At 40.1% G+C, this 26,957-nt stretch overlaps 1 protein-coding gene across 1 annotated transcript in view; it reads left to right on the top strand.

Annotated features, from left to right (window-relative positions):
• The first annotated feature begins 219 nt into the window (after window positions 1-219).
• The window catches only part of Vps41 (vacuolar protein sorting 41 homolog (S. cerevisiae)), a 126,723-nt gene continuing 99,985 nt past the window's right edge, over window positions 220-26,957 (top strand). Inside the window, exons 1-3 of the mRNA XM_013033002.1 lie at window positions 220-255; window positions 9,052-9,090; window positions 24,962-25,069. Coding sequence (XP_012888456.1) covers window positions 235-255; window positions 9,052-9,090; window positions 24,962-25,069 — 168 coding nt within the window. The 5' untranslated portion in view covers window positions 220-234. The remainder of the gene's footprint in view (window positions 256-9,051; window positions 9,091-24,961; window positions 25,070-26,957) is intronic.

Here is a 26,957-nt window from a genome sequence, read left to right as displayed (position 1 = left end):
GCTCGCTCTTAGAGTATGTGCTTAATAAACGTTATAAGCAGAACAACAACAGAACAAATCATAGCATCAGCAATGGTTCTGTCTGCATTTTCCAAAGCCATTCTCAACTACTTTTCCGAGCTAGATGAAGTGGCTTTGGCAGGTGCGGCTGAAACTACATTTCCCAGCAGGCCTCGAGCCAAGCGCTGGGGCCCCCTCACTTCCGGGTAGGTCATGTGACTCCCCGGCAGTACCATGGCGGAAGCTGAGGAACAGGTAAAGCTACCAGCGCTGGTTCTGAGCACAAGGATCGGGTAGATGGACTGTAGTGTGGGCGCGGGGCGGCGCGCGGAGGTCTGCGGGAGAGCGAGGCCGGCCCGGGACGGGATGGGGAAGGGCGGCGGAAGTTCCTGCTAGGGAGCCGGGCGGGCCTGGGGAGAGCGCCCGCCCCCAGGTCCGGGGCGGCCTGTCTGCGGTCGCGTCCTCTCCTCGGTTCCGGCCTCTGAGCCTCCGGTGTCCGTGAGGTTTTGTCCTGGAGCCAGGCCCTGCCACCCCCTGGACCTGCTGTCCGGGGGAGCGGGAAGGGATGTCTTGAGGTTTGAGGTCAACCCCGAGCACCGTGGGAGATGGGAGAGTAGGTGAAGAGTGTTGTGTCTTGTTCCTGCTGGCTGTAGGTCCAGAGCCCAGGCAGGCGACGGGAGGTGAAGCCGGGATTAAGTACTGACTCTGGAGCAGACGAGCCTTCGCACAAAGCTAGTGCCAACTCTTAAAAAGAAAAAGAAAAAAGCGTGACTGAACTATTTAGCTTTCAGATACAAGATGGAGATAATACTTGGTTTGTCCTTCGAGAAGACGTGGAGGTGGAATTACTTTATAAAGTGCTTAAAAGGGCTGGGCGCAGTGAAAGTTTAATCGACTTATTTTGCTATTTTTCACTGGAGATAAATTTACAACATATTCCCCTTTTCCCCCTTAATTTAAAGTTCCTTCCTTCCTTCCTTCCTTCCTTCCTTCCTTCCTTCCTTCCTCCCTTCCTTCCTTCCTTCCTTCCTTCCTTCCTTCTTTCTTTCCTTCCCCTTCCTTTTCCTTCCCTCCCTCCCTACTTTTCCTTCCTCTCTCCTCCTATCTTCCTTTCTTCCCCTTCCCTTCCATTAATTTTATATAAAGAAGGCAATATATAAAGATGGCAGTGTCCAGTCAACAACTAGTGACATAGCATTGGAGTTCTGGTAGAGATGTATAATGAAATAATGTATTGTTTTTATGCAGCGAGATGGTGGCTACATGATGAAAGGACAAAATAAAATCAGGATGAGAAAAAAGAGAATATCTAGGCCAGACCTTGGGAGAGATCACTGAAGTTTCCATTTTTAGTGTCATTTCACTTTGAAGCAGTTTTCCCTCACTATTCCATGAGTGATTGCTTCTAAAAAGTGATGTGATGGTGAGCTATTTAATATCAGACATTTACTTATTTAGTAAGTTTTATCATTTGTATAATACTTTCATAGTTAAAAATGCCATATATACACTATATATAGGAGTAATGAAGAAATTTGGCCAAGTAGAAATTTAGTTTGGTTGGTGTTTTTCATAACAAAATCTCTTACATTTTGCCTCCCCTCTTCTATTCTGGACAGATCAAAGGAAAATGTTTTTTGTGTGTGTGATAGTGTGGTTTGAACTTAGAGCCTCATAGCATAGAACTTGCTAGCAGGCACTCTATCATTTGAGTCACTCCACCAGTCTAAGGGAAAACACTAAGAATGCACCATTTCCTGTTACTGCTCAGTTTGATTAATGATGAGATTGTTTTTCACTTCATTCTTATTATGTCATATTGAGTTGTAATTGTTCATGATTTACTACAAAAACAACCCTCCCCCCAACTAAAAACAAAATAAAACAAGTTCCTTAAGTTCTTAGATGCAGTGTAGGGAAACGGAAAGATTTGTCCTTGATGTTTACCACTCTTGTGTGGAAGACATGTTTGCAAAGCTGTCTAATGTGAGGTATAGCTCTATCTAGATATTTATCTATATATCATCATATCGAGAGAGGATAAGTTTCCCGTATTTACAGCACTTTAAAAGCTTAGAAATCCCTTTCACATTGTATTTGTTCCTGTCCAAAGAATTCTGAGGTACATGTTTATATTGTTATGTAAATGGGACCAAATACCTCCTATGTCCAAACCTTTTAGTGCTTTCCCATCATGCTTAGTAATTGCCAGTGTTCTTACAGTACTTGTTTGGCCTGGAAGACCTTGTCCCTGCCACCTCTTATACCACATTTCTCTTCTTATTTTTCACTGTGCTCCTTCCTCCCCTCTTGTCACTGTATCAGCCACATGGTCTTCCTTCAACCAGTAAGGCATGGTCCTACATCAGGACCTTTGCTAAGGCTAATCTTCCTTTAGGGACCTCATATTTTCAGGGCTTTCTATCATTTCCTGACTGAGACTCTTCCTGACCAGTCTTTGAGGCCTCCTTCCTGTATTATTTTTTCCTATGCTCACTACTCTTTGACATACTGTGTTGTAAAATTTCTATTTACTTCCTATATCATTGTGTATATTCTATTAGAATATAAATTATATGGCATATTTGGATTATGGCTTGGTACTTAAGTTGTACTTGATACTTAACTGGCTAAACTTCACTTGACTTGAAGAACATATGCAGGCGTACATCTGTAGTGGATTTTAGTCTTCTGTCTCCAAAGTTCATGATTTTTTTCTTCACTAAAGCATCCTGCTTAAAAAAATATGTGAGAATGAAACTTTTTTTTTGTTTTTGTTGTTTATGAAATAGAATTAGCACCTGTGACCTAAGTGGTTATCCTTCTAGCCATTATTCCACCTTTGATACGTAAGCAGCAGTACATGGCTGGAATGAGCATTTGCCTCCTATGTAGTGTCAGTGTCGTTCTTAGAAAAGACCAGTGGTCTGATGTCAATTGCAGATAGAGCCTGACATAAATATATTCCTTTTTTTTTTCTTGTAAGGAAAGCTAACACATAAGTGTTCTTATATTGTTAGTCCCTTAAAGGTTAAAAATAGTTTGACTTTGCTCACTCTGTGGTAAGGTTGTGTTTTGAGTTAATTTCATAGGAGAAAGTGATTAAAATCTGATAGCAGGCTTTCATTAATTTTTTGAAGGTCAAAAGTTGACAATAATGGAATATTGAAATTTGCTAATTGTTCTGTTCGGCCACTGTAAACCTTTTTGGAAGTCATGACAGTGACTCCCTTTTTTCCTCCTGAGTGTTTTAGGCCTTGAGATTTGTAGTAAATGAACTTAGATAACAAGATGGTGAGGGCAAAAGAAGGTATTTTCCCTGGTGCCAAACAAAAACCTAGACCTATCAACACTGACTTTCCTGAGTTGTATTCTTTTTTTTTTTCTTCTTTCTTTCTTTCTTTTCTTTTTCTTTTAGCCAGTCTTGGGGCTTGAACTCAGGGCCTGGACACTGTCCCTGAGCCTCTTTTGCTCAAAGCTAGCACTCTACCACTAGAGCCACAATGCCACTTCCAGCTTTTTCTGTTTATGTGGTTCTGAGGAATCAAACCAATGGCTTCATGCATGCTAGGCAAGCACTCTACTACTGAACCATCTTCCCAGCCCCTGAGTTGTATTCTTTTGTGATAGTTCCCTGCTTTTAGTTTTTGAAATGACCCAAACAGTGACATCTGCAGAAAGTTAACATACTTATAGAAACAACTTACAGAGTCTAAAACTAAAGTAACTTCTTAAAGTATGACCAGATATTTTAAAGCAATTGAGGAGTCCTTGCTTTTGCTGAATATATGAGGAAGTTTGCAAAAGTATTTATATTTTATAGTTCACAGAAAGAACTAATACCCTACATTCTGCCAGGCAATCTTCTAACCAGCAGTTTTACTTAGCTCCAAAACGATTTATAGTTGGCCTTCATAATCATGGATGCCCAACAGAATTTTTTCACTCTTCTCATGAATAACGCTCAGCTTGAAGTCTGGCTGTTTGTGTATTTGTCTTATCTTTCCCCAGGGATTGCTGAGTCCTCAAGAATTAAGGACTAGTGCTTACTCATGTCTGTGTCTTCCACAGAGCTGATGGCTTTCCAGATTCTTGGTGTCTAAATGCATTTATTAGAATAACTCCTAATTGTCGAATTGTAAATTAGGATCAGTAGAATTTTTTATCTGACTTGAAACTAGAATATTAATAATTCAAACATAATATAGGTTACATCTTCTGCATCCTTCATTTTTGTGGTTCTGGATATCCTTTTTAAATTAGTGCTTATCTAATTAATTTATATCATCTTTTAATAGTTGTACACAGAGATATCCTCTCATTTTCTGGGCACAAAGAGCCTTGAACATGACCCATTACAGTATTTGTGCAATCAGACTATCTATTCCTTGACTAGATGGGAGAGTTTCTACTTTACCTCTCCATTATAGAAATTTAATTTTATGTTTATTATAGACACTTATGGGTTATCAAGTGGCACATCCATGCTCATGTATACTCTGTTTGGACTCAGCTTATATATGTACAGTTCTCTTTGTTTATATTTTAGCCAAGACAAATCTTTTAAAAACAATTTTACCACCAAGCAGCAATGGCTCATACCTGTAATCTTAGGTATTCAGGAGGCTGATATCTGAGGATCATGGTTCAAAGCCAGCTTGGGCAGGAATGTCCATGAGATTCTTATCTCCAATTAATCACCAAAAAGCCAGCAGTAGAGCTGTGGTTGAAGTGCTAGAGCAGTAGCCTTGAGTCCCAGGTCCTGATTTCAAGTCCTAGGACTAGAAAAATGATTTTAACAGTAACTCAAGGTAAAAAAAAAAAAGTTATGAGTACAGGATCAACAGATTTTTTAGAGGGCCTTTTCTTTATCCTCAAATTAAAGTGTAGTCTCAAGTTAGCCTGCACTTATTACTTTGTAAGTTTTTCTATTTCATGTGGGTTGGCTGGGGGCTGATGTGCTTCTTCTTGGTCTCCATAGCACCCTGTCATGTTACCACCATGGAGAGGTGACACCCATCTGAGTAGGGCTTCTGTATCTGGGGCAGGACCCTTTCCTAGTGGTTCATTCACACCCGCCTTGGTCTGTTCTTGACGTCCTTCTTTGTGGTTTTTGTTAACTAATGTAAGCTCCTTATTTTAAACCTGCTGAATCTGAATCTGAAGTATATTAGTGGATATGAATTAGCTCATCCTGATTCTAATTTAGAGTGTCAAAGTAGTCTTGTCCTTTTCCACACTGGGGCAAGATCTCAAGGTTTTTCTTCCTTTGTACAATAAGAATGCATGAACTAGTTGAGTTTAGTGGATTGAGTGCATTGTACTCTTTGTTTTTGTACTCTTGCCAGCTCCCCAGATACTCCATTATCTTTCCTACTCAACCTGCCTAGTCTCTATGTGCCCTAAATTTGTTCCTTTGAGTTTTGAAAAATAGAACTTATGCTAGGAACTGGAGGCTTATGCCTATAATCCTAGCTACTCAAGAGGTTGAGATTTGAAGATAGCAGTTTGCAGCCAGCCTGGGCAGGAAAATCTTATTTCTAATTAGTCACCAGAAAATTGCAAGTGGCACTGTGGCTCAAAGTAGTAGAACACCAGTTTTGAGCGCAAAAGCTTAGGGACAGCACTCAGGCCCTGACTTCAAGCCCCACAATTGACCAGAAAAAAAAAAAATAGAACTTATGTGACATGATAGATCAAATACAAATCACAGAAAATATTTCCTCCTTCCTAAGGCCAGGCCAGAACTGGGGATCCATCATAATCCTCTTTCCCAATAAGCTCAGCTAGACACATAGTTAGTTTGGAAGGGAAGGAAGGTAGCTGTACCGTGTGGAGTATCTCATGTCCATCTTTTGCCCAGCCTGACTCCCTGCGACTGGGTCTCTGCTGTCTTTCTTCGTACAGCATAGCCCCATGTCAGCCTCCAGCACAGTGTGGAGCTGCTCTCATGCTTCAGCTCCTCATTCTCCTCCCAGTTCTCAAAAATGTATATGTTTGCCAAATCCTGGCAGTGTCACTAGTCTTTAGGGAGGGCCTGGCTTCTCTCTCCTGGACTACCTCTTAACCCCTCCTGGCCTCTGGGGCCCCCTGTGCTTGGTTCCCACACCACTGTCAGGCCTGTTCTGGCTCCAGCATTAGGGATGGATGTTGGTTGAAAGCCTTTCCATGGGTTTTCTGAGAGCACAGTGGGCCTGCTGGGTTGTAAACACGGTTGGAATCGCTTTGTCCTTGTTTGTTGTTGCCTTCCTTTGGGATCCCCTCTTGTAACTGTCATGAGGCAAGTTCAACTCTGTGTGGGGACAAGGTACTTGTTACTCATTAGGGAGAATTCTGGGTGTGAGTGGTGGAGCAGAGTTCCTGTTTTCAGTCCCTGCACGTCTCTTCTTGCCATCATCAACAAACATGCTGAGTGAAGACCTTGAGTAGCACAGTGGGAGACAGAAGTGGCCAGAGCCTTCAATTTTATCCACAAAATGCATTTAAAATAGTTGTGATGAGAATAAGATTTGGTCTTAGGTGCTTTGAACTGAACAGTCAGAAAAAAGAAAGGCCATAGGACACCAGATCTGGACCTTGTGGCTTGGGCTTGCAGTTTGGACACAATTCGCTGAAAGGGGCAAGGACTAGGTTGGGCTGTGAAAGAAGGTGAGCATTTAGAAATAGCTGGTGATTTTCAAACTTTAAACCTCAGATTGGCAACATGAGACTGTGAGACAGCTGGCTTGCCTGGCAGCATCCTTCCCCCATCCCCCCAGGGTTCTGGGAGTTGGATTCATATTAGCACAAGTGCTAAGATGGGCCATAGACTGGCTCAGTAGAGGGAATGGGGTCAGGGAAGCTTTGACAAAGATCACAAGTTCAGAGCAGCAGGTGGCAATGGCAGAAATATATTGCCCCCATATAAAATATTGGGAATGGCCGGGCGTCAGTGGCTCACGCCTGTAATCCTAGCTCTCAGGAGGCTGAGATCTGAGGATGATGGTACAAAGCCAGCCTGGGCAAGGAAAGTCCATGAGACTCTTATCTCCAATTAACCACCAGAAAACCAGAAGTGGCGCTGTGGCTCAAGTGATAGAGTGCTTGCCTTGAGCTGAAGACCTCAGGGACAGTGCCCAGGCCGAGTTCAAGCCCCGTGACTGATTAAAAAAAGAAAAATATTAGGAATAATGTTGGGGGATGAAATGGATTCCATTGCCGGCATAGCTGCTAAGTTCTCAGTGAAGTACAGTGGAAACTGTAGACATATTCTTATTTATTTTTTTCATGGAGCCGTACGCACCAACCTCCAATCCCAGGCTAGCATTTTGCTACCAGGCTGATTTAGAAACACGAGCAGTTGATATCTCATTGAGAAGGCCACCATTTATGGCAGTAGGTGCCTAAGTTTGTGGATAGAGTAGAAGAGCTAAAAATCTCTTGTCTGGCTGCATTTGATCTTAGCCAAAAGGCTGAGGGACAGTCGGGGTCAGACTACCTTGCTGGGATATCTGAATTCTGTTCTTTAGGATGAAGACTATGGAGGGCTCTTTGAGGAAAGGCACTGATCAGCATAATCTGTGCTTTGGGAAGATAATCCAGGTGGCAACTGATAAATATGATGGGGAAGTTGCATGTCATGGTGTAGAGATCATTAATAGGTGATTTGAGTTTGAGGAATTGCTTTGCAAAAGGAAGGTTAAAAAAAAGAAGAAGAAAGGTAAGTTGTTTGTCTAGGTATGTTTGTTTCTGGAGGTCTTTGTTCCACTGGAAGCCTTTGGCTTCAGCCTTATTGTCATAACTGAAATGATACTGTAGCATACTGTCATACCTAGCCTCTTGCATTGAGATGGTCTCTCAAAGACTTCTCTGTTTGGGTTGATCTCTTGTTCTCAGCTTTGTAGGAAGCTAGGATCCTGGGGATTGAATTTAGAGCCTGGGCACTGTTCCTTAGTTTTTTTGCTCTAGGCTGGTGCTCTTCTACTTGAGCCACAGTTCCGCTTCTGGCTTTTGTTGGTGGTTAACTGGAGACTTCTGCCCAACCTGGCTTTGTGCTGCAATCATCTGCCTCCTGAGTAGCTAGGATTACAAGCATGAGCTGTCAGCGCTCAGCTTTCTTACTATTTGATGAATGAAATAAACAGTTTTTAAACCATTAGAATATGTCAAATAAGTTGAACTTATCTTGTTATTGAGTCCTAAGTGAGTAAAGAAAAAATGTACCCGGTTTTCTTTAAAATTTTTTTTTCCTTGAAGAAATATTAAATCTAATTTGTCCTTGCCCATTTGTTTTCATTCTTTCTTTCCTCATCTCATGGATTGTTGTAAAATGCTTACATTCTGTGTCAGCATATTAGCAGTAACCTTTTATTGCTATTGATATCTATAAGTACGTTAAGTAAATCTTCATCTTGCTGACCTCTTGGAGGACGCATGGTGTCAGCAGATTCTGTCTTTCAGTGGACGGGTGAGAGATTAGCAAGATCAAGTCCATTTTTCCCTTTTTGCTTTGTTTCTTTCATGGCAGCAAGATTCATTGTTTAGCAAGAGAGGAACTCTGCTAAAGGGCAGAATTTGTCTTGGGGCCAATGGTGTAGTGTGCATGTAAATTATTCAGTCTTTTTGTGCTGGACCACATAGGTGCCATTGCTGGGAAGTTTCTTTATTAAAAATAAACTGTTTAAGCAAGATAGTCATTTGATTTAACTAGATTAACAGCATGATGATGAGTAATGCAGAAATATCTGCATAAAAATGAACTTTAGATGGTCTGTTGATAGTATTTCCCCCTCAAGATCAGTGAGGCTGCTTTGCTGGATGAAATGGTCTTCGGCTGTCAAATTTTGGGGAAAATAGAAGCGTGGACCCTGGAGGCTGAGGCAGCCCCAGAGTAAGGTGGCTGAGGCCTGCCAGGGTGTGGGTAAGCAGTAAGAGGTATGCAGTAGGCCAGCATACAGGGTCCTCTAAAGTGCAGTTACAGATAACTTCCAGAAAGGGCACCTGGGATTTAGATGTAGGACACAGATGTGTTTTATTTTTTCTCTCCTGACCATTCCCTCCTCTGCTTTGTAGGACACTGGATCTCTTGAAGAATCTACAGATGAGTCTGAGGTAAGGTTTTCTGATCTGACACTTGAAAGGCTCCATCACATCCATCCCAGGGGACCACGCGGAGGCAGGCAGGCACAGGAGAAAGATTATTACAATGTTTATTAGAGGAGCCATATTTCCCCTGGAAAGAGAGCACTTGGCACCCGTCCCTATCCAGGTAGCAGGAGGGGCTGGGGGTGGGGGTAGGAGGTAAGGTAGGTGGGAGCTCTGCTGGGTCTGGGCAGAGAGGGAGGGGCCAGCTGTATGGTGGGGAACTCCAGGACTGGGAGGAGCTCAGGTCTGGGTGGAGCTGAGGACCAAAGGTGGGGATAATGTTTACAACACTAACCTTAGAACTGTTTGGTCTTGCTCTGCTTTACTAAATCTTTTATTCTCAAGGTCTGAGCTAGCTAGGCTGGACTGGGTGGGTAAAGTAGGGTCATGCATGGAGAAGAGCATGCTTACTGGTTGTCTTCCAAGATATTACATGGATTAGCTTTAAAAATGAGCCTGAAAAGAATCAAAACATTTTCTCTTCATCTTGAACAGTATTTTAATTTGAGCCATGTGGACACAGAGGAAATTACTGTAAAGTTTTAAAAGCGATTCTTGCCACTATGAAAATGTTTTTTAGTTTGTTTTTAATTTATCCACTATAAATTTTACAGTATTTATTTCCCCCCTCTCAGCTGGCTTGCAGATGTTGGGCAACCATGGTACCATTGAGCTGTACTTCTAGCCCACCTACTAAAGAATAGTACATGAATAAGACATTCTCATATATACTGTATTCATTTAACTTGATAATAATTCCTGAATCACTGAGATTATAGTTCCCTCCCTCCCTTCCTCCCTCCCTCCCTTTCCTTCCTTCCTTCCTCCCTTCCGTCCAGCCAGACTGCCTGCCTGTCTCCCCTCCTCCCCTCTCTTGTCCTCTCTTACCCTTTCCTTTCTCTCCCCTTCCTTCCCTTCTCTTCCCCCTCCCCTCCTTTCTTGGTGCTGGTCTTGGGGGCCATCCCTGAGCTTGAACTTAGGCCTGAACCGTGCTACTTCTGGAGAACAGGGCAGCATCCCTCAGACTTGGTGGTGAAGGGACAAAACAAAGACCAGGAAACTAGGTGTGCCCAGGGACAAATGCCATTATAAAACCAGGAGAATTACTTTTTCTCTTTCCTGTCACCCAAAGCAGATGCCACCTGTAAGAAAAGTACACTTCCTTTTAGTGACATAATAGAAACCTGAACTATCACCCAGATGCTTTGCTCCTTTCTTATCTGCAATTGCATCTAGAAAACCTCAGACATTTCCAAATGAACTGAAATGGCAGGTAACTTCTGTACAAAGTTTCTGAAATTATAGTTATTATAGAAAATAATATTTAATACTCGATTTAAATAAGTGTCTTTAAGCATTTGCTAACTAGGCCTGGTGGCACATACTTGTGATCCCAACACTCAGGAAACTGAGGCAGGAGAATGAGCTCAGGAGTTTGAGACCAGACTAGGAAAATAGTGAGATTCTGTCTCAAGACAAAATACAAAATTTCTAGTTATAATCAGTTACCTTCAATCTGAAAATTTTAGAATAGAAATGACAAAAACACCTATGAAGTTAGGGATGAGAATTAACAAGTGTCAGTACAGAAGTTGAAAGAAAAGATTGTTTTAAAGTTGAAGAGACTAAGTTCAGTGGCTCAACTACATAGTAATTGTAATCTCAACTACTCAAGAGGTAGAAATTAGGAGGAGATTTGTTTGAGGCCAATCTGGACAAAAGTTGTCAAGATCCATCTCAGTCAATACACCAGTCATGGTGTTGTACCCCTGTAATTCCAGTTGGGTAGATTCATGACTGTCTGGACAAAAGTGTGAAACCCTATCTAAAAAATAACCATATAAGGGCTGGGAGTATGGCTCAGATAGTAGAATGCCTGCCTAGCAAATGTGAAACCCTAGTTCAGACTCTAGTATCACAAAAAACATAGCTGGATGTGGTGGCCCAAGCTTGTAATCTTAAGTACTTGAGAGGTGGAGATCAGGGAATTGCAATTTGAGGCCAGCCTGGGTATAAAAGCTTGTAAGACCCTACTTCACCAAATAGCAAGGGGTGTGGCTTGTGCTTATTGTCCAGTTGCTGGGGAAGAAGCATAGTGGCTTCTCCATCATCTCCAATGACACATTGCAGCACTAGTGAGAGGATCAAAGCCCAGGACAGCCTGGGTGTAGATCAAGACCCTACCCAAAAGGAGCTGTAGGTGTGGCTCAGGTGGTAGAGCACCTACCACCTGAATTCAATTCAGGCCCTGCATTCAATCTCCAGTACTACCAATGAATGAATGAAGAAAGAATGAATGAAAGAGCAAAAGAAAGAAAAAAAGAGGAAACCAAAGGGGAGGAGACCCACAAGGAGGCTTGACACTGTAGTATACATGTAGTGTATAGCAAAAGTGGGTTCCAGTTCTGGGCTCTTTTTTGGTTGCTTTGCCTTAAAGGTCTGATGCATTTTCAAATGGTATTCCAGAACTGCCTCTTGGGCTGGAGTTCATGCCTTCCTTGGCTGTCTTCTGTACTTTGTGTGTGTCTAACTTGGACATCATACCCCTCTGTTCTGCATCTCCTTGAATGACACATGGGCTTATAGACTTGCTGTAGGCTTGAGGTGCGGGTTAGATATGATGAATGCTTGTCAACAGTTTGTGGAGTGCCTCAGACGTAGGGAGCACCCCATAAATGGTGGTAATCTTTAGCTTGTATTGTAGATGTGGAGTTCTGAGGGACTCCCCAGCTCTATAGAATGGTGCTGAGTCTAGTGAGTTCTAATCAGCTGCTGATGGACCAGGTCCAGGTTGCTTATGTGTATTTTCTGCATTTGAGCCTTGAGAGCCATTTTCTTGGGTTTCTTTTCTGAGTTTGATCACATTCCATTTCTCAGAGTGAAATTTGGAGGCATTGGCAGTCTGACCAGGAGTCGGTTATCTTTTTTTTTTCTTCTTCTCTGTATCTTCTTCCCATTAGCTTTCATAATGTTTTCTCAGGACAGACATTTCCATTATGCACATCCTCCTTATTGAAGTGCTGGGATATAATTTCCATTTCTGTGAACAATAATATATAATGTTTTCAACCATGTGTCTAACAATTTATCATTTCTTGAAATAATGCATCTCATATGAACTGGGCTTTTACATTATATTAGGAGAACTATTGTTATTTTAGGTTTATCTCATGCTGCAATTTTAATGTACATCTGAGAAAAGAATATTGTCTACCCTACATTGTCCATGTATTTCACTACTCTTGAAAACTGCAATTAACTTAAGTGAACTAGCCAAGATAAATATAATTGAAAGTGCTGTATATGTCAATATGTAAAGTATGAGATTTTTAACTTGGATTTTGTAGTCAACGTAGAAATTCGGAACTGCCATTCCAACCAATATAGCTAAGTGTGTCATTTAAGGGACTACATTGAAACCAGACATTGGCAGATGGTGTCTGTTATCCTAGCCACTCAAGAGGCTGAGTGAGGTCTGAGGATCTCGGTTTAAAGCCAGTCTGGGCAGGCAAATTGGAGGAACTCTTAACCTTTAATTAATCAGAAAAAAATCAGAAAGTAAAGTGCTGGTTAAGTAGTAGAGAGAGTGCCAGCCTTGAGCAGAAAGAAAGCTAAGCAAGAACATGAGGTCTTGATTTCAGAACCAAATACAAGCACCAAACAATAGATTTTCTTGATCTGTATTTATGTTAAACTTGGGTTAGTTGGGCCAGATTTGTAAGATATAATTAATGACAGGTCATCCCATCTGATTCTTTTAATGCATATGCACTGTTTATTCTACCTTGATGGTATTTTATTTTTGAAAAGCATAGTGAAGAAATAAACCATCTTAAAAAAAAATTTTACTTGAAGAAATAAGATCCTTCCCATACTGATTGTTGTGGTAATAGGTGTTAGGCAGGACCAGAGGACAGGAATGGCTTTAGTTAGTCTTGAAATAAATATGTCTGGATCCTTTGAAAATGAATATTCATGGGTCCTTCAAAGATGATGTCCATTTAGGTCTGACTTAGTTCTTCCAAATACCACAGGTTAAGTTAATAAACATGTTAAAACCAAAAGGACTGGCAGCTATGTAAAATAATTATATGTGCTATTTATGTTAATTGAGGAATTCATTTTAAATGAAATGCTATTTCTAATTGACTAGCCTAAGGAAAATTCTTTTTTTTTTTTCTGTTTTGTTAAAATAAACCCAGCTCTTTTGGCTTGGGTTTTCTTAATTTAATTAATTTTTTTTTTTTTACAGGGTTTGTAGCCTAGGCTGGCCTTGAACTTGAACTTGCCATGCTCCTGCTTCTGCCTTCCCAATTCTGGGATCATAGGCATACACCACCGTGCCTGGCCAGGAGATAGCTTTTTTAATCAGAAAATATATCACAAAAAAATTGTTTATCTCACCTCATGAGCAGAACATTATGAATCATTTATTGGATCTTAAATTGATTCTTTACATGTATTTAATAAATAAAATTATAGGAACTAGTAACTAGAATGGTTGAGATTGATTGCTGAGAAAAAATGGAGCATAGGATTAAATATTCTATCTTTCCAAATAGCTTTTGGATTAAAAACGTGCTCTTTTATTTAATGAGCTATTAATATTTACAGGTTCAGCTGATTATTGCATCATTCAAGCATGGATAAACATTTCTTTTGAAGCATATATTATAAAGATTCCTTTGGAAGTTTGGTAGAAACTTTGTGGATCCAAGACTTTTTGTTTTTTTGAGATAGGGTCTTGCTATTGGTATATAGTCCTGGCTAGTCTGGAACTTACTAGGGAGTCCAGGATATGTTTGAACTCACACTTCTGTTTCAGCCTTACAAGTGCTGTTACTAAAACATGCACACTTCATGCCTGGTGTGTAAAATTTTTGAATCTCTCTTGTTAGCATTCATTAGAGTGAAAGGATGAACATCTGTACCCTTATAGTGTTTATATTGTCACTGCCTAGGAGAAAATGTTACTTTAAGAGACTCCAAGATTGGTCATTTTATTTATTAAAGAAATATTATTGACTATTAAGATGTTAGAATACATTAGTATTGATAAGAATACATTAGTATTGATAAACAAAAAGCACTTAAATATATGACATCAGCTAGTAATACATATTCTAGAGAAAATGGTTGCATTGACTATGGGCAATATGGAATGGGCTGAGGAGCTGAGTTTCATTTTGAGTCCTCAGAGAAGGCTTCTGTGGTGACATTGCAGCCTTAGTTTGCAGATGGTGAGTCTAGGGCTTTGAGAATGCCTTTTGTCAAACAAGGACCTCTTTTGGCGTCTGGGCTCAAATTGAGAATTGTATGATTCTACACTATGCCCTTAAAGTGAGCATGACTTAATTTTGGAACCAGCAAATGAAATTGTGGTTTAGCTTTAGGCTTGGCTTTGGCCATCCGACTCAACAGCCCACCAGCTTTACCCCCAAATACATCTAAGTCCTCATCCCTCAAACCTGTGAATGATATTTATACAGGGCAAGGGCCAGTTAAGGTTGCTAGTGAGATAGGATAAGAGTCTTTGTAAGTGGGTAGGAGGCAGGACTCAGCCTGCCTTTGATGGCTTGGAAGGTGGAGGAAGGGCCGCATTCAATTAATGCAGGGACAGGCAAGGGGAGGATTCTCCCTTCATGCTTCCAGAGATTGCCATCCAGTGCATTCTGTCTTGGACTTCTTCCCTATGTAATTATAAGATAACAACCAACTTTTGTTTGTTTCAGGCTGCTAAGTTTATAGTTATTTTTACAGTAGCAATAGGAAACTAATACAGGAAATGACTTGATTGGATGGCCTTTCCCCTTTTGACTTTTATTTAGCTTTGTTAGAGTTTGGGGAGTCAGTTTCTGTTGAAACTGATCATCTTGGGGGGGGCTGTATTTATAGATTTTGTATTTTTCTTTCTGATTATCATTCTCAAATGTTTAAATGATTATTTCATTTGTCAGTTAGGGCTCAGTCTGTACTATTAAGGTTTTAAGGCAATCCTCTCTTTCTAGGCTCAAGAAATGCTATAACAAATCTGAATAGCGCACAGGCTTCTGTCATCCACAGCTACCAGTTTTAAATACAGAGATTCCTGGGCATTCAGGGCCTCACATTACTTTAGAATGTGACTTTTCTCCAAAGACCTCAGTGGATTAAATAAATCTCTTAGAATGATATTAGAGAGAGATGGGAGTGGAGAAATGTCTGATAAAGCCTTAGGTTTTAGTCTGTTGTCATCGTTTCCATCACCAGGGATTGGGCAGTTGGGAGGTATTTAGCCTTTTAGTCTTCATAAGCATCCAGAAAGGGCCCTGGACTTACCAAGCCAGAGACTGTAATATTTCCCTTCTCTTTCCTAATGACAAGATTCACACATATGCTTGGAATGGCTTTTTTTTGGGGGGGTGGGGTACTGAGAATTGAACCCCAGGAACTTGTACATATTAGACAAGTCTTTATCCCCAAGCTGCATCCCAGCCAATAGCTGATGGGATGTCTCTGTCTCTCTATCTCTGTGTCTTCTCTATCTCTCGCAGTACTAAGGTTTGAACTCAGGACTTCATGCATACGAGGCAGGTGCTTATTTCTGCACTGATTCCTTTTCTTTTTTTGGTCAGTCTTGGGGCTTGAACCCTGGGCCTGGGTGCTATCCCTGAGCTCTTCAGCTCAAGGCAAGATCTCTACCACTTGAGCCACAGCGCCACTTCTGGTTTTCTGGTGGTTAATTGGAGATAAAAGTCTCACAGACTTTCCTTGCCTGGGCTGGCTTTGAACCATTATCCTAAGATCTCAGACTCCTGAGTAGCTAGTATTACAGGAATGAGCCACCAACACCTGGCTTCACTGATTCTTTTAAGGTAGGGTCTTGCTTCTTGTCCAGGCTTGATCCTGGGCTGCCAGACTTCTATTTTACATTTCCTACCATAGCTGAGATGACAGTTATGTGCCAATATGCCCAATTTCTTCCAATGACATGGAGTCTCCCAAACTTTTTTCCCCAGGCTGGTCTGGAACTGATACCCTCCTGATCTCAAGCCAGCTATGTAACTCCTGCTGGCATGACAGGAGTAAGCCACTGCACCCTGCTAAAAGTATTATTATTTAAATTTTTATTGTTATTATACGAATGATATACGGAGGGATTATAGTCAGGTAAAGAATACAATTCTTTTTTGGGGGGAGGGAGGTAAATGTTTATTAAACAAAACATTTAAATTCTATATCCACCTGCAGACTGTAAACAAATACAGTATATATGTAAGGTAAAGATGGACAAATTAGTGGAAAACCTAAAATGTCCTTTAAACACCAGAACCTCACCTTAGCCCTCCTTAGGCCGATGCCAAGGACTCTGTCACAAAGTTAAATGAAAAACCATTAGGTTAGCTCCACTCTGTCTCCTAGAGTGGATTTCAACACCTGGATTTGTTTCTCACTGCAGTAGGCTGCATTTCAGCAAGGCAACAATGTAAGATTTTGTTTCTGTGGTACTAGGATGAGACCCAGGTCTTAGACATTCTCAGCAAGTGCTTATCACAGAGATAAAATCCCAGACTTGGTTGTTAGAGACAGGGTCTTATTATGCAGTTGGGGATGGCCTTGAACTCCATATCTCAATTGCTGGGATTGCAGGTGCACACAACCATGCCTGGCACAAGTATAGTTTTTATATTCGCAGATTAGCTGAAGAGTACAAATTAAGTTTCTAATCTAGGTCTCGCTTCCTATTACCATAATTAGCAAGAAACATGAGTTAGAAATAAATGACAGACCACAGGTAGTTACAAAAATAGATGACTTATAGGATAATAAATATCTATAGTTAAACCGATCACAAAACTTACAAAATTTACTTTTTCCCATAATGTGAAGATTATCTAAGTACATTCAAGAGAGACAGTGGGGGAATGGGCCATGAGAGTTGCTGGCAAAAGGACAAGTACAAAATCCAGCAGGAAACTGATACAAATGAGAATATGCAAAACACAAAATTCCTTATGATCCTACGTAGACACCAAAGTTAGCTTTCAGCCCTTTTTATATCTTAAAAAGTAAAAGAGTATAATTCTTTTTGGAAAATGTCACCCCCTCCATTGCTCCCTCCCTAAAAGCATTATTTTTAATGATGCAGTAAATTCAAAGCAGTATAAGTAGTATAAAAAAATAATTAGAAGTGTTACTGTTTGTTCAATTTTATGTACTGGTGGTATGATAAGTTAATTCGGAAGGGAGACTGCATTCTAAACTTGAGGTTGAATCACACACAGGGTAATATTTTTAGTGACTCACATTCACTGGATAATACTATATTCTGTATGCTATATTGTGTATGCTTACTACATTTAATTCTTGAAGAAATTCTTAGAAGTATGTATCATCCCAGAAAGTAAGGTACCTCAGGTTTTAAGTAACTTGACCAGCATATATGGGTTGTGTATGGTACTCTAACATCTGAGCATTATTTAGTTTACTTTGTGACTTTGAGATGGATTCCAGTTGGATTTTGGATAAAGCAACCTCCTCTCTTCCTCATTCCCTCCCTCCCTTACCTAGCTTTGCTTCTTATCTTCCTCTCTGCCTCTGCCCTCACTGAATGACAATAGTGAATTCTATTAAGACATTCGACCATCCTCTTTCTTATGTCTCTTACAACTTAATTGAATACTTCCTTGAAAAAAATATTTATTTCAATATGAGACTTTTGGTGATGACTCTTCTGGGCCCTTGGGAAGTTCCCAGTAGGTCATTTGCATAGAAGGTGGCCCTGGGAGGGAGTTTCCTGTTCTGATTGGCCTGGTAGGAGCTGGAGGAGCAGATGCAGCCTGGCCAGTCCTCATCCTGTCAACTGGGGCCCAGGAAACTCAGGAGACTTCTTAGAGAGAGGAATGCAGTATCAGGCCAGTCCTGAGCCTGATCCATTTCTGCTATGGCCCCATGCTGGGTCTTTACTCCTCCTCATGACTTCAGTTGCTCCATGGGGGCAACTTGGGAGATGTTGTTTTCTAGAATCTACTTTTTTCTCACTGAGGGAAGGGGCCAGCTACTGTCTGTCTTGACAGAACCTGTCTTGCTCTTTCCTTATTCATAGTGCTTTCAAATAAGATAGGTAGTACTTTGTTGGTATTCATTTTCTCAGTTTATTCTGTGGTTATCTTAACTATTTTTTTCTTTAAAATATGCTGCATTAGTTACCTGAGATAACTGGTGGCTCAGGCCTATTACCCTAGTTACTCAAGAGGCTGAGATCTAAGGATCAAGATTCCAAGTTAACCTGGGCATACAAATTTATGAGACACCTCCAATTGACCAGAAAAATAAAGCAAACAAAAAGCAAGCTGGAAGTGGAGGTGTGATTCAAGTTAGTAGAGTACTAGCTATGAGTGAAAAAGTCCAGCAAGGGTGCAAGGCTGTGAGTTCAAGCCCTAGTACTGGCAAAACAACAAACCAAACAAAAGAGACTCTTGGGATAATGGAGTTAAAAGGAGGAAAGGTAATGTTGCTGGTGGTTTTAGAAATGCCAGTTGTCTGTGTTTGTGGCCTGTGGCGGTACAGTGGTGACAACATGTGGCAGAGGAGTCTGCTCAGCCCCTGGCATCTAGGAAGTGAAAAGGCATGGGTGTTTGGTGTCCCATGTCCTAACTTTAAATCTTTTTAACAGTGATTTCAAAAACCTGAGCATTTTCCATTTTCATATAACAACATGCAAATTAGAAAGAAATGTAGATTTTTCTGAACATAGAATTTGCTAGTGCTGTTGGAAGATGCTAGAACTTCATGTCTGTGAACTTTTCTGTACTTCCTACATGGACTGTTGCCCCTTTCTTCTATCTGATACTCCCACCCTCACCCTTCTGTGTCTGTAAACTTATAGCGCTTAGATGAGTTCCACAGTTCTTGATGCTAGACTCTGATTTGGAGTGCAAAGCTAAATGAGAAGGTCTTAGGAGAACTGCTTAGTGAACTTGGTATGCTGTTACCACAGATGTTTGTTTTCACTGGTCTTATTAGGTACCCACCGTTTTGTTAGGTGAAGTTCTGAACAATGAAAAGGCATAAACCCTGCTTCTTAGGATCTTGTGATCACCACCAGCTATTGGGAAAAAAGGAAAAGAGGGTTATGTTTTATGTTGGCTTTAGTGGAGGAAATTGTCTACCTGAATGGCGTATCTTGGAGATTGGGGAGTTTATTCCATATGGCTGCAAGGAAATGAAAAGCTTATTTGCTTTTCTCATTTTTTCCCCCTCTTCTCTATATTCTTATCGCTTTCCCAATATAAAATAAATGATGAGAGTTGATCCTGTTTATAGTAGTGGCTTAGGGCATGGGGACCTTCACCTTATTTTTTTTTCCTGCTTGAATTGAACATGAAATTCGAGTACTATGGGCAAAGGAGAGAACAGGGTTTATGAAGACTGCATATCTTGTGAATCTTAAGTGGAGCTTTCCAATTATTACAGGCTTAACTTTTCCTCACTGTAGTATTACAGTGAGGAAAGCAGCTCTGAGAGATAGGGATCTTCATTCAGTTGATAGAGTTATGAGGAAGATGTTCAGCAGCATTTATTTGGGTTTTTATAAAAATAACATTTTTATAATATGACACGTTTGTTTTAGATAATTTGGAAGATGTGCACAATAGTTGCCTCTTATGGTTTCTATTTGCTCTGTGCTAGTCACAGTGACCCCGTGATCAGAGGCCTATCATCATTCCCTCCCCACCCTGGGATGAAGAAGTCGAAGCCTAGGGAGGTTACTGGTTACTGCTGTGCTGTTATTCCTAGTACTCCATTCCCGTGCATTGCAGATATGTTTCTTAACAAAAATTAGGATCATGCAAAACAGATTTTGTGATTTACTTTTTACCTAATGACATCATGAGCACATTTTCCCTTGCTATTCAGTTATCCTTTAAAATACTTTAAAAAAAATTTTTTTTAGCTGGGTGCCAGTGGCTGGTGCCTATAATCCTAGCTACTCAGGAGGCTGAGATCTGAGAATTATAGTTCGAAGCTAACTCAGATAGGAAAATATGTGAGTCTCTTTTCTCTAATAAACTACTCAGAAAAAGCCAGAAGTGGAGCTCAAGTGGTAGAGCATTAGCCTTGAGCAAAAAGAAGCTCAGAGATAGCACCCAGCCCAGAGTTCAAGCCCCAGGACAGGCAAAAAAAAAAAAAAAATCTTTATTTTGAAGTTTCACCAAGAATAGTATATCAAGTTGATAAAGTAGGGAAAAGGGAGAAACATTTCCCACTTCATCCACAGGATATGGGAGCACAGGACCTCTATAACAGGCTTTACTGTCCATGTGATATGTTATCTTGTGAAATTCTGCTAAGCTAGGAATTTTAACTTGAGCACTGTTGGCATTCTGGGCTGTGGGGGCATGTCCTGTGCTCTGTAGGTTGTTCAGCATCATCATTTGAAAAAAAATTAATATTTCCTTAGTAGCAACATTGCTTGGATATTGCAAGTTTAACAGCTTTATTTGCATTCATAGAGAATGTAAGAGCATAGCTGTCAGCAGTCTCACAAAAGGCAGCCTGGGAGCTTTGACCACCTAGTTTGAGATGAATTCCATTATCTCCATGTTACTTTCTTAAAAAGTTTGGTCATTGAGGCAGCTATAATACCTGTGTTTCTAATGGAAACCAGAAGTTACTCTTTCAGCCTGCTTATATACTTTTCTTGATGTGTTTTGACACTTCAGAAGGATCTGTAAAGCCATCTTTCCCACCAGATACTCTTTTCATAAATAAAGTGATCTTTCCGTAGTAGAACTGAAGCATACAATTACTAATAGTTGCAGCTACCTTCTTAAGAAGGTACCCATCATTGTGTGTACTGGGGAGGGGCACTGCTTCAGCAAGTGAAAGCCACTGAGATCATTAGTCCTTGATTCACATTGAGCCTTACTTGAAGGCTCTTTTTTCCTCATCAGGGTTCTCTTCTACCCTTTCTAGAAAAGCTCAAGTTCAATATCCTGAATTTGGAGCTGACCTATTTTGTACATGTATATTTCATGATAACAGTATAGTTTCAGATAGTTGTGTTTACCCAGTAATAAATACGTTTCATCTATTCATGTTGTCTTTGTTGAGGAGACCCAGAAGCAGTGGTTAGATCTATTGCTTAAAATATTGTTAGTTATGTTTTTGAGTCTTACAGTATGTATTTTTATTGACTTATTTGATTATTTTTGTTTATCCATTAAACATACTTTTGTTTGTACATGGAATCATTTTTCAATTTTTTTTTCTGTTCTCCCTCTACCTTCTCTAATAAATGGTAACTGAAAAGAAACATTTTGCTGGAAGGCAGAGATCATGATTTGAGGCCAGCCTGAGGAAAATGTTAGCGAGACCCTGTCTTAGTCAACAAGCTTGCTGCTGTGTTTCAGAGCTGCAATCCCATCTATTATGGAGGATCTTGCTCCAAAGTCAGCCCAACCAAAAAGTTACTGAGACCCCCAGTAGCAGTGAATGTCTGAAATTCCTCCCCCAAGAAGCAGTAGGTGGAAGGATCTTGGTCTGAGTCCAATCCCAGGAAAATGCAAAACTACCTGAATAATATCTAAAGCAGAAATCAAGTTGGGGATGTGGCTCAAATGGTAGAGCACCGTATGAGGTTCTGAGTTCAAATCCCCAGGATGGATCCCCATTTCCATAAAAAGGAGAGGAAAAAAATTATTTTAATATATCAGAGGGCTTTCATGAAATGAATTACTTGTAATCAGAGGATTTTTAAAATGCAGTTCTCTAAATTTCAAATGCTTTATATTCCATTTTGATAACTATTTTCCCCCCTTTTTTTTGTCTATTAAATGTGTAAGATTGACTACTGATGTTGAGTGTTTCAGTTCTCTTGAAGGTAATTAGACTTTTAGAGATAATGTCCTAGAGGAAGCAAACCTTTATTTTATACCTTCAGACCCATGCTTGATTATTGATTTGCTTTTTATTAACACTTTTTTTTTGGGGGGTGGTTATACTATGGAAGCTCAAACTGCGTGAAAACTTTGTTTTAAAACCATGAAAATTTCTTTTGAGGATGTTAGTGTTTCCCGATTGTATGGGGCTTTCAGAACATTGGATATTTATTAAAAGGATTTGCCCCTGGTCAGATGTACTTGATGGCGCGAAAGCAAGCAAACCACTCATGTGATTAAAATGGCTGATGCTTTAGCCCAGGTGTTCTGGAAGAGGAAGCTGGCTGGGGAAAGGCCATCTCCGTGGAGAGGCAGTAAATTGTCCAGCAGTGGTCACCTCCAATGTGGGTCCCTCCACTGGCTCTGTGTGTTCTTGGCATGATAGCCTACCTTCTTCCTTCAGAACAGCCAGTACCCTTTTATTTTGTCAAAACCAAACACAACTGAATTTTAATTGAAAAATGGTATCCAGAAACAATTTCTGGATACACAGTAGCAAGCAGAAGCACATGTTAGAATTTTTCAGTTAGAGCCTCTAGAATTTATGGTGATATACTTTGAGTTAAAATTCAAGTCCTTGGGGCTAGGAAGGTGGCTCAGTGGTAGAGTGCTTGCCTTGTATGCATGAGGCCATGGGTTTGATTCCTTAGCACCGCATAAGTATTAAAAAGCCATGCTCTGTGGCTCAAGTGATAGAGTGCTAGCCTTGGGCTGAAAGGCTGAGGGAGTTCAGACCCTACGACCGACAAAAAAAAAAAAAAAAAAAACTCTTATTGGACTGCAACTTGTTTAGCAAAAATAATAATGTGTGAATGAAAGGTATAGGTGACATTTAAACAGGATGAGGAATGTAGAATCCATTGGTTAGATGCACACATGCACACACAAATTTTAAATGATCATATATTCTTGACAACAGACAAGTCCAAGTTTGCAACAGGACTTCCTCCTGGAAATTAACTCCTTAGGAACAAATAAACCAAGTTACAAACTACTAACCAGTTTTTCCACAAAAGCCATTAAATAATTTTCCCCCCATTAAATTCAAAGGAGTGGTCATGATATGACATTTATTTTCAGGTAATGTTCTAGAATTTTATGGGGTGTTTAAAGGATTTGTCTTTAATTAAAAGTGCTATACACTTAGTGAAAATCCATGTTCGTTGAGGAATTGATCTTTTTGAAAGGAAAGCTGCAAGGTTTCCTTGCGTGGGTAAATGTCACTCTGCTCATATCTTCGCTTAGCTGCAAGTCAGGACTTGTTCTGTTCCACCGGGTTGTCATAGTAACGCTGTTAGCTGTCATCTCAACTCAGACTGTTGATGGTTTTATTTGTAGGTTTGTAAGATTATTAAAATTTAACAAAAATTATTGATTTGCTTTTTATTAACACTGGGTTGTTTACCATGGAAGTTCAAACTGCATGAAGGTCTTCAGTTTAAATTTTTTTTAAATTAAAGTGAAACTATATTAAATCTCTGATTTTTTAAAATGTTGTTTTATTTAAAATGTGATATTGAGTCTGCAGCAGCAGAATAACCTCTGTGAATTGTATTTTGGAACCACTTTCTATTTCCTTTGTTTGTGTTATGGAGGAAAAAAAATTTCAAAAACTCACCTTTAGCCTGCTTTTAACTTAACATAAAAGAAAAGCGTGAAATAGTACATCAAGTGCCTAATATTGGAGTTTTCATTTTATTTATGGTTTTGAAACCTTGCACGAATGCTTCAGTGAACTGTGTTGTGAAAGTATTTATTTTTGTATATTTATGTGAGAGAAATTATTTTGCCTTTCACTTATAAATAAGACAGGCAAACCTTATTTCTGGTAACTTTATCTAATGGTCCGTGGATGAGTGCTTTTATGCAAAATAGTCAAGAGGCTAGAATTAACTTTTCACAATGGATGCACATTTGATGTCCAGACTTGAGCAACATGTGGCATCTTATTATAGAGCCTGTTGTTGGGGATTTAATTTGTATTTAACACATTGACTGCAGAATGCATACATCCTCTGTGCTACTTATGTTAATTTTGTGATGATTTCTACTTCTTCCTTGAAGATATATAAGTAAAAATGTTCTTTTTTTCAGGTTTCTTTAGACTTTGTTAATGAGTGATTCTTATTTTCCATTCAGAATAGGTTGGTTTGTGTATAACTTTCTTGGATCAATTGTCATATGTTTTTTTTTAATTGAAATGTAAAGCGTCTTTGCTTTTATTATTAGTTCTTAAACATCTTACTGTAAAGTTAATATAGATATACTACCTTTGATTGTAATACTATTACAAGGTAGCTAATAGCTTTTGTGTCTTAGGATTTAATTTATGACAGTATATGGAATAATGATTTTAAAAACTAGGTTTATTGTTTCTAATGTTTTATCACTGTGTATCTGGATCACCTGTTATTCATGTCCTTGTGTCCTTTTCTGCCACATGGAATCATGGCTGACCTGTAGCATTAATACATTAACCTAGAAATGAAGTGTGCAGTCTCAGGCTAGGTCAGGTTAAGCAAGGCTTTTGTTTTGTTCTCTCTGGGTTTACTCACAGTAGGGGAGGGGGTGGTCTTGTGTGTCTTGTTTTGAGGACACAATAAACAGATCTATGGAAAGGCCTACCAGCAAGGAACTGAAGCCTTCACCAACAGCCAGCACTATCTTAACCAGCCTTTTGATTGTACCATCTTCGAAGAAGATACGCTGACTTGAGTTAGGTCTTTCCATGATTGCATTTTCAACTAACACATTGCCTAACACTATGAGAGATTTTGAGAGAACTGCCTTTAACTACAGTTATTGATAATTGTTTGGGTTGAGGACCATCTCTTGTTGCTCTTTAAGAAGTGTGGTTGGTGAGTCTTTCAAAACAAATCACAGTGATAATCATTTTTCTGTGCTTTTTTATTTAGGAAGAAGAGAGTGAAGAAGAACCTAAGCTGAAGTATGAGAGGCTGTCCAATGGAGTGACTGAGATTCTTCAGAAAGATGCAGCTAGCTGTATGACAGTCCATGACAAGGCAAGTTGCCACTTTCCAAGCATTCTTGTTTCTACTTTGTACTTCAAGAGTTCCAGTGCTTTTGATTTTTGTGTGTATGTGTGTCTTGTTCTGTTATATTGTGAATAGTAATTATATTCCCCTGCTCCTCTCCCTCTCCTTCCAGTCCAACAAAAATGAAAGGCTGTCCCAAATATTTATGTCCATATACATACCCTAGTACATTCCACATAGAGCATTCTAAGGGCCTATCAAGTAGAATTTAGATAGTGATTGTTGTGAAAGATTAAATGGATTTGAGAACCCATCATTTAATTCCTTAAATTGTAAATATTACATTAGAGACAGGATGGGGTTCAGTGTTTTCATGAGGGTAGGAGAGCTTACATTGGTGGTCTTGGGAGCCACTAGGAATACACGTTAGCAATACATATTAAACAATGAGTATGTCCTATATCTTGGTCCTTGCTATAGCAGTGGCTTTCCTTTCTGAATCCAGGCTAGACTTGGCTAGCCTAGAACTGTCAGTGTTGTGGTCATAATAGTGGAAGCGCTGGAGTTTCAGCCATTGCTCTTTTTTTCCTTCTACAAAAGGCCAGTGGGATCTACCAGCTGCCTTGATGCTATGTTACCAGCAATGTTGCATCATTCTCTCTTTCCTCTTCAGAATAATTCATTTTTGCTTCAGATTTTTTTTTTCCCATTGTAATCAGAATCTTTCACTCAGTACTTTAGTAGAAGATCTGGCCTCTCTTATTTATCAGAAACCAATCCTGGAGGCTTCTGCCGTTTGACAGCAACACTGGTCGAGCCCTTCCCATTGTTTCCATCCCGGGACTTCCTGATACTTGCCCTTCACTCAATGAAGACTGGCCTTGCAGTTCTTCAACCTCATTTAATGTCAGTGATCTTCACCTCTTCCTTGTCTCAGCTCCCACTCTAAGGCCATCTGGATGATATCAGCTGCCAGATCTTAAGGATCTCCTTTCTATTTCCTTTGCCCTTTTGTCCTAGCTTTCCTGTTCACTGTTCCTTGTTCTGTAATGATGGAGTCCTGACTTTTAATCTGTTTTTTTTTCCTAGTCTCTGTGAACTACTGTACATCTCTGACTTTTCATTGTGCCTGTCAGAATTGACCAGTGGCTCAACTCTGAGCCACTGCTGTCATACATAACCAAGGGCAGCCATGCTGTGGTATGCTCAGGTAAATTTCTACTCCCAAATTACCCTTGCTTTCTTGTCCTTTGTCATTCCTTTAAGCCTCAATAACCCTTTTCAACTATTTCATGTTCTCTCTCTGAGACAGGGTCTAATTATGTAGCCCAAGTTGGCCTCAGATTCACCACCCGCTTGTCTCAGCCTGAGTGCTATGCTGGGGCTACAGGCATGTGCTCCATTCTCAGAGATGTCATTTCTCTTCAAGAATATTGGAACAACGAGGCAAGATTATTTTGTTACCCCTTTCACCACCGGCCTGGATCCACACCTATCCTTACCCACAGTTTACTTCTCTTTCAGGGATAAATTTGTCCATGTTTGTTTGAGCTTCATCTCATTTCCTCCCTTCTCTCCTAGAGATGCTTTCTGTGTATGGGACATATTAATACCAGGCATAGTTAACCACTAGTTTATTTTCTGTCTCTATAGACTTGCCAATTGGATATCTTAGGTAAATAAAGTTACATGGTATTTGGCCTCCTGTGCCAGGCTCCTTTTTCTTTTTTCCTCCTCTTCCTCCCTCCTCCCTCCTCTATCCTCCTCCCTCCTCCTCTCCCTCCTCCTCCTCTTTCTTCCTCTTCCCTTCTCTCTCCTCCCTCTTCCCTCTTCTTCCATTCTCCCTCTTTCCTCTTCCTTCCTCCTCTTTCCTCCTCTTTCCTCCTCCTCCTCCTCCTCTTCCTCCTCCTCCTCC

Source organism: Dipodomys ordii, unplaced genomic scaffold, assembly GCF_000151885.1.
Source record: "Dipodomys ordii isolate 6190 unplaced genomic scaffold, Dord_2.0 Scaffold161, whole genome shotgun sequence".
In the NCBI taxonomy this organism is placed as follows: domain Eukaryota; kingdom Metazoa; phylum Chordata; class Mammalia; order Rodentia; family Heteromyidae; genus Dipodomys; species Dipodomys ordii.
Note: the sequence above shows the minus strand (reverse complement) of the source record. Positions and strands in the feature narration are given on the sequence as shown.